The 12,336-nt window shown below is 40.8% G+C and overlaps 1 protein-coding gene across 1 annotated transcript in view; it reads left to right on the top strand.

Annotated features, from left to right (window-relative positions):
* Window positions 1-9,528, top strand: part of nox4 (NADPH oxidase 4) — a 23,951-nt gene extending 14,423 nt beyond the window's left edge. The window contains exons 10-18 of the mRNA XM_030067121.1: window positions 76-240; window positions 725-787; window positions 1,596-1,656; window positions 3,761-3,842; window positions 5,414-5,533; window positions 5,746-5,854; window positions 6,957-7,025; window positions 8,741-8,841; window positions 9,352-9,528. Coding sequence (XP_029922981.1) covers window positions 76-240; window positions 725-787; window positions 1,596-1,656; window positions 3,761-3,842; window positions 5,414-5,533; window positions 5,746-5,854; window positions 6,957-7,025; window positions 8,741-8,841; window positions 9,352-9,472 — 891 coding nt within the window. The 3' untranslated portion in view covers window positions 9,473-9,528. The remainder of the gene's footprint in view (window positions 1-75; window positions 241-724; window positions 788-1,595; window positions 1,657-3,760; window positions 3,843-5,413; window positions 5,534-5,745; window positions 5,855-6,956; window positions 7,026-8,740; window positions 8,842-9,351) is intronic.
* Window positions 9,529-12,336: the final 2,808 nt, after the last annotated feature.

The raw sequence follows: 12,336 nt of genomic DNA, 5'->3' as shown, positions 1-12,336 counted from the left end.
CTGATTATTAGTGTCTTATTGGTGTGTGTGTGTGTGTGTGTGTGTGTGTGTGTGTGTGTGTGCATGTGCACACAGACGTGGCTGTGGGTATCAGGTCCTCTCTGTCTCTACTGTGCCGAACGTTTCTACCGCTACATCCGGAGCAGTGACCCCGTTACCATAGTAACCGTGATCAGGCACCCCTGCAATGTCATCGAGTTGCGCATGCTGAAGAGGGACTTCAAGGCTCGTCCAGGGCAGGTGAGAGCCCGTGGTGGTCCGAACCATCAGCCTGATTCACCGTTAAATTTGAGTTCACACTTAAATCAACCTTTGCCTTAAACCACTGCATGATGTTATGCATTTTATGAGTTATCGCTTTCATTTTTCCAAGCATAATGAAAAGTGAAGCTACTTTTATTGTGGGATTGTAAAAGATAAGGGGGCTAGAGAGCAGGGCAAAGCCATGAGCAAAAGGTCCTGGTTAGATTTGATCTCTGGCTACAGGGGGTGAAGTAGTCATGTGCAGCCAGACTTTGTTTTAGCACAGTGCCAGGAATAACATCCAACAAGACAGACAGGCATTATTAAGGGGGTAATGAACTGAGAAATTCTTGAAAAGGGTACATCAAAATTAAATAATTAATCTGATGATCGCTTTTTCTACGCTCTTTCTCTTTTGTTTCTCTCTCTCTCTCTCCATTTTCTTTCCTCTCCTCTGTCTCTCCATCTCTCTCTCCGTCAGTACATTGTTCTTAACTGTCCAGGTGTCTCTTCGTTTGAGAACCATCCCTTCACGCTAACAACAGTAAGACTTTATGTAACTCTACAACTCTCTCCAATGCATTCCTCACACATGACACAATACCAAACACACATATAAATGTACACACATGCTCTCGCGCGCGCACACACACACACACACGTGCACATGTTTTTACAGCATCTTAAACTTTCTCCCCCCCGGCATAGAACATGCAGTTCTTTGTCTTTCTCAGTATCGCGGTTCTCTATACTGGCTGGCACTGGACCGACAGCTGGCTCCTCCAGTAATATCATATCTCACCTTGTTTTGTTAGTCTTTCAGCTTTAGTGTTACAGTAGTATGGCTTTACCTAACAGTACTCCAGATTGTGTGAGACAAAAAACAGAAGACAAAGAAACACTTATTCTCTGCTTTACACTTCACAGTGAGCACACACACACACAAACACGCACACAGACACACACAGACACTGTGTGCATGCCTATGCCTGGTGTTTTAGGAGCGCTTTGAGGAGAAGGGCAGAGAATCACACTGACAGAGAGCAGACAGACCCCTGAGGCTAGTAACGCTGTCTGCCAACAGGAAGGCTGTGTGTGTGTGTGTGTGTGTGTGTGTGTGTGTGTGTGTGTGTGTGTGTGCATTGTTACGTTTAACACACAGAAAAGTGATTTTAAACTTTGTGTATGTCAGTGTAGTGTATAAAACTTGCCCACTGGATTTTTCAAGGACTGGATTATGTTTGTGTCCATGCCTAGCTAACTCCAGCAACAGTAAATGTATGTATGTGTGTGTGTGTGTGTGTGTGTCTGTGTATTTAATTGTGACTCATTGTCTGGTCTCTAACTTCCAGTGTCCCACAGAGAACAAGGAAACTTTTGGCATACATCTGCGAGTCGTGGGAGACTGGACTGGTGAGTTCACACACACACACACACACACACACACACATGTGCGCACACACACTCGCACAGCTGCATACACAAGGCCAGGATGCTGACAGAAGCACACACGTGCAGAATCAGACAGATAGAAGGACAGGCAAAGAGACACACACAAACGTCTGTCCCGTATCAGAACCGACCGAATGGAAATAATTTTGTTTTGTCCTCCTCATCCTCCCTGCTCTCTGGGGAGGACCCATTTCCGAGGCACTGCTTTATTCAAGCGTGTGCGTGCGTGCGTGCGTGCAGAGTCTCACAATGTTGTTGCCAGGCTGGGAAACTCCACTTCATATGAGGGTGTTTTCCATGAGTGGACACTTTACACACACACACACACACACACACATCCACACACAAACATACTCACTGTGACTTACAGACCTAATCAAACACATACTGCAAAATTTGTAGAGCAAAGCGAGCTCGGCATACACAGTTTTCTAAGTGAGTCCGAGATCTGTGAAACATCCGCAGAAGGTTGAGGAGTGTGTAGGATTTCAGTTGAACCAGTGAGGTGAAAAAGTGGATTTATCGGGATTTGCACACAACATTGCATTCTGCTGTGTTATGTATTTCTTCCTTCCTATTTCTATCCCTATTGCATGTAAGATGGCCGTTAGGTTTTTGAGTCAGTCAAACACACAAACATTGTCCGTGCCCACATATGTAAGAGAACATAGGTGAGGTTACTGAAGTGGTGAAAATATTAACCGTTGTTCAAATTAAGAGCGTTTTTTTTTTTTTTTTTTTTTTAAATTTGTTGGCACCTGCAGCATTGTTGTCTGTTATGCAGGGAGACACACACTGCCAAAAATTGCCATCCTATCAAGTCTCATATTCACACTCATAATCTTTTTTCATTTTTTCTGTGAACAAGTATGAATATGTCGCAACAAAAAAAGGCTGAATAATGCAGGTAGAAGACTCTGGAAACAAGTCGATTTGCTTTGGAAACCAGTGGGATTATCTCATTCCAGTGAAGGATATTTTATACCTCCACACCGGCCAGAGACATTATGTTCTCAGGTTGTCTGTGCATCCCATTCTCATGAACCTGACATGTCAGGAGCGTCTCGAGGGAATTTCTTCAAATTTGGCACTTCCACTTGCGCTTAAGAATGTACTGATTAAATTTTGGTGGTCAAAGGTCAAGATCATCGTGACCTTACAAAACTTACTTCTGGCCATAACAATTCATACCCTAACTATGAAAAAGTTTCACACAAATGTTAAATACAATAAAATGATGAAGTGATTAGATTTCATATCCAAAAAGGTCAAAGATTGTCTTCACTGTGACATCATAATGTTTTGCAAAAATACCTCTGGCCATTATTCAACGCCATAACTCAGCATTTTCACTTCACTTCCTCTCCCTGGATGACAACCAGGACAGGGAGCCTCCTGTTCCTCTGGTAGATCCTTTCCATAATGTTATCTTACACTTACAGTAACAATCTGGACCTGTCAGCAACAAAAGCAAGTACTTTTAATGGACGTCCTTTAATGTACTTAAATGTTCCATGTGATTAAATTGCAACCGGTAGCCCCCAGCAGTCATTTGGACCCCAAAAGGTGGAAAAATAGGCCCCAAAAACATAGCAATTGTCCTTTAATACTGAATATGAGACTGTATTGCTTGTTAAAATAGAGATTTTATTTTGCAGTGCAGGACTCGGGGTTGGAAACTTGGGAAGGGGGACTCAGCCCAAGAGGAAGCTGTAGCCTGTGTTAGGCTGTGACATGTACACTAACTTCCTTTCACTTACATGTTCACACATACACACACAGCTCTCTGAATACAGTAAGGGGAAGTGTGTGTCTGTTTATGTTGGCACACTAATCTGCCATGACTTCATGTTATAAGGAAACATTGGAAATCACATAATTGGAATGAATAGAAAAGGCACTTTGTTGTATAAGGTCATTTCCTCCGTGCTGGAATGATGGCGTACATACGATATATAACTGTAGCCTCTCCTGCCCTCTTCTCTCCTTTCCTTTCCTTTCCTTCGCTTTCCTTTCCTTTCTTTTCCTTCCCCTCCTTTCCTTTCCATCCCTCTCCTGTCCTCAGAGCGATTCACAGAGCTGTTACTTCCTGAACAGGGGATAGCATCGGAGATCCTCCCCATGGTGCAACAGAGAAGATACCCCAAGTAGGTTTTAATTCAGTGTGTGTCTAGTTCCTTGTGGGTGTTTATGGTTGAGTGGACATGAATTTATAGGTCTTTGAAAGAAAGAGAGAAACTGTGTGTGTAATGTGCTGGTGAAGGCAGGTTTTGTGTGTCTGGTCAGAAAGCAAAGTGTGTGCGTATGTGTGTGTGTGTGTGTGTGTGTGTGTGTGTGTGTGTGTGTGTGTGTGTGCCTGTCCTCATTGATGTGGCAGACATAATTTCCCACGAAAGCCCAGAATCACAGAGGGGTGAGAGGTTACGACCCCCTGACCTCTGACCTGGTGCTCTTCCTGCTCTGTGTTGGTGTGAGATAGACGTAGATAGAGAGAGAGAGAGATAGAGATGAGGTCAGGCGGAAAGGAGAGTTTGTTTAAGACAGTAAGAGAAAGTGGAACATTTCTCTCTTCTGTCTATTTTTCTCTTGCAGATACCCATGTTTCACAATTCTCCATCAACAAGTCAAAACAAGTCTTACATTCAGTCTTAAAAATCATGTTTTTCCTCAAAACAAGTTGAAAAAAATCTGCCAGTGGAAAGAGTCCCAATAATCCCAATTGTTTCCCATCCAGTTTCATTCCAGTAAAGGTGTCTGGGAACAAGTAGAAATGTATTCAAACAAGAAAGAATAAGGCAGATCATCCCACTAGCATAAAAAAATGACACTGGATTCAAGAAAGTTTGGAATGCATCTCTTATTTCAGCTCAAAATAATATTTTACCGTTTTATATGTTCTTGTTTTTCTTACTGCTGCTGGGGGAAATGTCGTCTCAGCACATGTGTGATGATTATAATGCTGTTTATGTGATATAACATTGGAAAAGTGAGTGCAGGGACACGTGAGGGCCACCATAGCAGACTGAAGTCAGTGCAACCATTGGAGTAGATGTTAATTTCATCCACTGAGTGAATTTCATGGTGAATGTAATTTTGGCTGGACATACCTGAAGCTAAACAATTTTCAATGTGGAGACAGGTTTCATTTGAATGAGTCAGGCTGTATTCTGCAACTTACTGCTGTGTGTATGAGTGTGTGTGTGTGTGTGTGTGTATGTGTGTGTGTGTGTGTGTGTGTGTGTGTGTGTGTGTGTGAATCTGTGGGATGCATTCACGTGTGTCTGTGTGTGCATCCAGGACAAGACAAGTGTTTGAGCAGCTGTTCCAGAGATGACGGGGGTGTTCGTGACTTTGTCTCTCTCTCTCTATGTCTGTCTCTTTATTTCTTTCTGTCTCTGTCTCAAACTCTCTCCCCCCTCCCCTCTCTCTCTCTCTCTCTCTCCCTCCCTCTCTCTATCCAGTTCCACCCTCACACAAAACTCACCCTCTACCCCGACTGTGGGATTTCACATGCAGGATGTCATATGTTTATCTGCTTATGTGTGTTTGACCCAGAGGAAACTCTTGTAATTCCCTCTGCTGCCTCTGTGTGTGTGTGTGTGTGTGTGTGTGTGTGTGTGTGTGTGTGTGTGTGTGTGTGTGTTTGTGTGTGTCTGCATTTTGCATGTTTACTCAGTTTCTTTCTATCTGACCACCTGACTCCTGTGCTTGTGTGTAGGCTGTATGTGGATGGTCCATTTGGCAGTCCGTCAGAGGAGGTGTTTAACTACGAGGTCAGTCTGTGTGTGGCAGGTGGAATTGGAGTCACACCATTCGCCTGCGTGCTGCACGCTCTGCTGTGAGTGGCTCTTTGCCCTGTCCGTCATCCCTCCTTCCCGCCTGCAGACCCACAGATTCTCTGTTGCTGCAGGATGACCACTGCAGCTTTATGATTCTGTATTATACACTGACAAATGATGAACAATTTTAAATGAGTTTCATGCAACAATACTCAGCTTTCTTTCTTTCTTTCTTTCTTTCTTTCTTTCTTTCTTTCTTTCTTTCACACAGTAACGGCTGGGTGGGCTTCAGGTTGAGGAGGCTGTACTTTGTGTGGGTCTGCAGGGAGCTCAAGTCCTTCTACTGGTTTGCTGAGCTGCTGTGTGCGCTGCATCATAAGGTCAGGACAACAACTACACGATGAATACGGTCTAGACAATAACGACAAAACAAATCAATCACAACACATATGCCAGAGAGTTCATTTCAAAATTACAGAACACTTTGAATCCTTCTGTCAAGTTCGATGTGCATTATTTAAAACACATCTAGAACATGATAGATGATAAAACCATCAATATCCAACAGCTTAAGTTAAGACAGTGTATCAATTAAAGATGATGTGCAAGGCACGAATTCTGGTAAATGTTCCATGCCTGTGTTGGTGGCCCCAAGTACAAGGTCAGAGCAGGTTTTCTGCCCATTAAAGCAAAGGTCAGAGGTTAAACGGGTGAAGGACCAAGTGTTGCTCCGCCACCTGTGCAGTTATGTGAAATTCAGCCACCTGGTTTTAAACAACCCTCATTTAAATAGGAAAAGAAAGAAAGAAAGAAAGAAAGAAAGAAAGAAAGAAATGTATTCTGATCAAGAGTACATTTCTATACTGAGAGGCCTCTCAGTATTTTTACTTTGACTACTTTGACAGAGGAACCTCAGACAAGAGTTACTTTGCCTTTTGTGAACATATGTTTGAAAATTATAAGGTTTAAAGCATTTTTTTTTTACATTAACCCTTTATAGGGCATTCATTGAAATACTTTGAAATTAAAAAAAAAAACAACACTAGACTGTTATTAGCGAACATGACATGACTTTATTACTTTTATTTAAAAAAAAAAAAAAAAAAAATCATTTTCCTATAGAAAATCAAAGCCAATGAGATTGGTCAAATGCCACAAACATGTGACCTGGGATGCAGAGCGATCTTTGCTGATTGGCTGGGTGAAGACCAAAAGATTATTGAACTAACTGAGACAGGGGATGTGTGTGATATGTAAATTTTTTGAAATTTACAAAAAACAGTCACTTGCCCGATAAAGGGTTAAGAGAAATGAAATGTGAAATTATAAATCAATATTTCTGTGGGTACCTGCAGATACAATATTTGACGCAAGAGAAATACACTTTTCGCTGTTTACATATCGCCATCCTGTGGCAGACAGACATATAGATTTGCCAGCATCAGTAAAAACTAATGTTTGTGTTTGTTTTGTGTCATGTAGCTGTGGCAGGAGAACAGGCCTGACTACCTGAATCTGAGACTGTATGTCAGTCAGACAGACAAGCTGCAGGTAGGGAACTGGAACACACACACCTTTTATGTCTATCTTCCATATGTCTGTCTGTCTGATTGTCCATCTGTTAATGTGTCTTTTCATCCACACATCTCTCCTTTCTTTCATTCTTCCATCAGTCTTTTACAGCTGTAACCACTAGAGGGCAGTGCAGACCAGAGAGAGATGGAAAACACTCCACATACGAGAACATCTGTTCCCTCTCTCTTTCTCTCCCTTTCTCCCTTCCCTCTCCTCCTCCCGCTGTCTGTGACTCCTGCTTTCTTTCTCATAATTAATATGACAGTGTCAGGGCAGTTTCAGGGCAAGATGTCAGTTTTTGGGCGGTCACGGGGCAAAACTGCTTCGTAGATGCTGCTGTGTCATCTTGAAATCACATTCATATTCGAGTCAAGGACAAAACATGCTCAAAATTCTCTCTCTTCCTCTCTCTCCCTCTCTCTCTCTCTCTCTCTCAATTTCTCTCTCAATCTCTCTCTCGATCTCTCTCTCTCTCATGCGCGCGCTCTTTCATGCATGCCAGCATTCATCCTGTGTCTCAGCACATTGTTTCCATCTGTCAAGGTGCGTTGTCGCTGACAACACCCCCACGCTAGCAGGCACACTCGTGTCTCTTATTGACAGCGCTGTCACTCCTCCGTTCCCTCTCTGTCAGGGTTTCTGTCGTGACGTCTATTTCTGTGTTCTGTATAGAAATTCAGTCTTTATTGTGTCAGTGTTTAGTGTGAGCATACATGTGTATGTTTGTGTGTGTGTATGTGTGTGTAGGCATTCATGTGCATGGACTCTCTGTATGCGGTGTCTGAATAGCATGCCCTTCTATATTCTTCTTTAATAATTCACCCCTTTTGGATTCACATTCGCTTCACCGTTGCTGGCTTTGGTGGTTCTGCAGAAGAAGGGAAGCAGCCCGCTGAGACAAAGGGAGAAATGTTTTGCTGTGATATTTATTGCTGCTGTCCCATACGAAAACTGTAAACAATCTAGTAGTCCTTTTAAAATGTGTTGAAAAGGATCCAGATCCAGAGCTATTTTTCACATGCTGAACCATTCCTCCATAGATTTGACAGCATGCACAGCGCGATTCAAGATATTTATTTGCCTTGTGTTCAGAGGGACTCTTACTTTTGAGAAACTTACAAATTCACAGCTGCAGCCTCTCATTGGATTTAAACAGAATCCCATGTGGCAACAGTTGAAGCCCTCAAAAAACATGATAAGTTCACTTTTGTGAAAACAGGAGGCTCACAATAGAGTCAGAGATATTTTCATGTTTTACTAAAAAAAAAAAGATCCAATCAGTGCTTTCTATCACATTTTGTTAACTTAATACTGAATCTAAACAAATCTGTTCAACCACCAAATTAAGTCAAAACCTAATAAAACCTGACAGAAAGCATGGATTGGAAGCTTTTTATAACATATGAGGACATTTCTGACACTGAGCCTCCTGTTTTGAGAAAAGTTTTTCAAGGCTTCATTAGTCACTGTTTAAAACCCATAAGAAGCTACAGCTGAGTCATACATTTCTCAGAAATAAGCTGAGTAAGGTTGTGCTCTATACAACTACAAAAGATGAGAAACAAGAATTAAATAAAGTAGGGTTGAAAGTGATCCCTTCTTTTAAGTATGTGTAACGTTGGAAAGTCTGATACAGTTTTTCATTTTGAGTTGAGATTCTCATATTTTGGTCACCTGTTCTCTTTTCCCAGAGCATGTCTGAGGAGAAGTACCGGCCACTCAGCTCGAGGCTTCTGGTTGGCCGGCCCAGGTGGAAGTTACTGTTTGATGAGATTGGGAAAACCAATAAGCAGTGAGTAGAAAGGCAACATTCAGGCCTGGAGTGCAGGGAGTTTGGGCAGTAGACTGAAGGGTCTTACTGAAGGAACAAAATATAAGGGATCCTTATACAGTTTGCATGAAGTGCATCGATTTGACTGATCCAGGTAAAAGCCATTTGCACTTATTGATATCCTTTATTAAATCTATGCAAATCACCAAGGAGGAGATATAGATAAAGAGAAGACGATGAGTCAGGCAGTGATTTTCAAGGCTTGAGATAGCTGAAATGGACTGTGGATTGTGGGGCTACAGCTCAATATCAGGAAGATATTCTTAATATTTCTCCTGTACTGCGTTTCTTATTTGCAAGACTAGGACAAATACACAAAAACAGGATTGAATAAATGAATAAGATACTCAAAGCATGTTGAAGATGTACTCACAAGAATTAATAATATGAGAATTGTACTAACATGTTGTTGTCTCTGTCCACGTGCACGCGCGTGTGTGTGTGTGTGTGTGTGTGTGTGTGTGGTGTCAGTAATCGAGTAGGGGTGTTCTGCTGTGGACCGAAGAGCATCTCCAGGACTCTCCACAGACTTTGCAACTCAGCACGTTACTCTGGAACCACCTTTGAATTTAACAAGGAGTCTTTCAGCTGAGACCAGGTCATACGACAGGCCCGGCCCTCTTCACCTCTTGGTCACAGTCAGTAAAAACAACGGCTTGGAACACGTTCCTCTTTTTTTTTTTTTTTTTTTTTTTTAAAAAAGGAATACATTTGAAGTACATTTCCAAATAATCTTTAGTCACTTCTGGTTACTTGAAATAATAGGAATTTCTATGAATGCTTTAGCCAGTTTTGTCAGAAATTTGAAATATGAGATGCTGGCCAAAAACAGCTTTACAAATATCTGGAATTGGTTGTCCAATTGGCCTCTGCGACCATGACTCATGTCTCAGAGAAAAAACAGACAGTCCAAGCCCGTGGGAATGAGAGACGAGCTCACTGCACTGAATCCCTGCTCATCTGATGCTTTCGTTGGAGTTGGTTTCTGTCTTATTCGTACTCTTAACCTGAAGTTCTTTGGATTAAATGTCATTACCAACGTTGGAGTCTAATAAAAGGATAAATAAGACAACTTGAAAGTCTGAAAATCTTGAGATGATGCTGAACCCAGGGCCAGGAATTGGACCAACGGGACAATGATATCAAGCAGAGGAAATTCAAGACTGCTGATAGTGGAAATCCTTCATGCAGGGAACATCCAAGCTCTTTTTATTCAAACATAAAAAAAAAAACAGAATTGATGGAAATAAGAAAGTGGTGTGACCATTGTGACGGCAGAGCACTGGTTCGGCATCAGCCCATCAAACATGGATCAGTTTTCTATACCCTCACCTTGGAGGATATGGGGGACCGAGTTAAGCATCTGATTGGTCGCTGAGACTGGCGTTCACCTGGATCTCTGATGTTTTTCACTTTCAACAGATGAGAGTGAAAGGGAACAAGAGTGGACATGCAGCACAATAGAAACATGTGTTTTTAACTGTTTCTGTTTCTCACCAAAAACAAAACAAACTTCCACTACCACCTCAAGCCGCTCAAATTTGTCTGTAGTTTTTATATTTCAGCAATTTATATTGCTGAAAGTAATATACTATGTAAAATCAGTGTCCCACAAAATCTGAAAACTCTGAAAACTGATGGATTTTACACACTGATGACAATTTGTAAGATTTTGACAATACATTCTGAGCAGTTTGACATGTTTTAAAGTCACAATAATGGGATAATGCCAGTTATTGATTATTTAAAAAAATAATAATAATTTAAAAAAAAAAGTTACAACTGAAAATTTTTTTGCAAAGTGCCAGTATTTTGATGCTTCAGATATTGTGACTCACTGAAACAATCCTGTTCATCACCAAATCTACCACCAAAGCTACCATTTATTTAGCCTTTCAAATGTATATTTAAAAGTTTTTTAATTCTATTTTTATGTCTATTTACAGGATTGGTCTTTTTTTTTAAAGAGCACTGCACAACTTAAAAGAGATTTTCTATTTATTATGTCTTGACTACTTGTATGTAGTGATTGGGATGTTACAATGAGATGCTATGAATTTTAGATATGTAGGTGATAGTGATGGGATGTCTAAAGAGAAATGATCAGGTATCCAGATAAACCAGGAATGTTTAACTCCCCCTACAATCAATGACAGAATGCTAAATAAAGCAGAAAGCAATATGGACCACCAAAAAGACAAAATACATATATGTGTTTTGTTTTGTTTTGTTTTTTGGTTCGTTTGATTTGATTAAACCAATTTTTTTTGTTTGTTTTTTCTGCTTTCTACTATGAAAACACTGATCTGCATTATATAATCTTGGGAAAACATGGGGGTAAAATACACAACAAATCCATTGGATTCTTGTTTTTGGCAGCACCACTGGTTAAAAGCAGCCATTGCTTTGGTGTTTTGCACTGAATTAACATAACCGGATTGACAGCGGCCCCAGAAAAAGACTAAAGTTACTGAGAGAAGGCAGACTGCAGCTAAAAAAGGATAGCACTCCACTTACCTCATCTTCTGGTGCTTTTAATCTTGAAAAAGCAATGCTAATGCTCACTCTAGCTTTGGCTTAGAAATGATCACTTTCCCTTTAAACTTGCTTTTTTCTGAGCAATTAATCCGTTTTTTTCCCCCATAGATTTTCTGTTGATGAAGAGTTTCTGTAGACATCGCTCCTGGTCTCTAATGGTTTCTAATGCAGTTCTACTTACACTTGATCAAAGAAAATGTTGCTTCTTTCATAACCATTAAGCACATCCCTTTCTGTCCAGGTGGTTAGAACCACAAATACAAATGCATTCATGAACTGGCTATAAGTTTAATGGGTATAGGTTAAATTTCATTTATTTATATAAAAACTGTGTTCTGTTACTTTAAAATTGTCTAGTTTCCATGACATTTCTGCATACTGCAACAATTCTCTCTAGGCTGGTGCCTGGCACCTGGAAATGTGTCAACAATCCTGGTTAGATACAGGACAAAATAAAATCACAGCTACACTTTGGATCAAGTCTGATTTATTGGACCACATGCAAACTCATAATATTACCATTCAAGAAACCATCCATATTCTCCTTTCTTAGTGAAATATCCCCATCATCTAGCAACAGCGACAGCACTGAGCGAGGTGTTCACGATTTCGTAAACAAGGTAACATTTTTGTTCTGAGAGACGCAGGTGTGTACAATGCCACAACAATAAGGCACATCATTGGATTTCAGAGAAGGACAGATTTTGAACAGATGCAGCCTCATGTGGGCCACTCTCTACTAAATGAAAACAAAGCGACACAAATGGTACATTGTAGATTTTTGCCAAATTTTATTCAGAAGAATCCTAGTTTTTAAATTATATATAGAATAGCGGTTTTGGTCCTTAATTAATCCAAGAAATCTCAAGATAAGTAACTTTTCTCAAGGGCAGTATGGTAGTGGAGGGTTTTGCTTTT

This window comes from Myripristis murdjan, chromosome 13, assembly GCF_902150065.1.
Source record: "Myripristis murdjan chromosome 13, fMyrMur1.1, whole genome shotgun sequence".
In the NCBI taxonomy this organism is placed as follows: domain Eukaryota; kingdom Metazoa; phylum Chordata; class Actinopteri; order Holocentriformes; family Holocentridae; genus Myripristis; species Myripristis murdjan.
The sequence above is the reverse complement of the archived record's forward strand: the minus strand, read 5'-3'. Positions and strand labels throughout refer to the sequence as shown.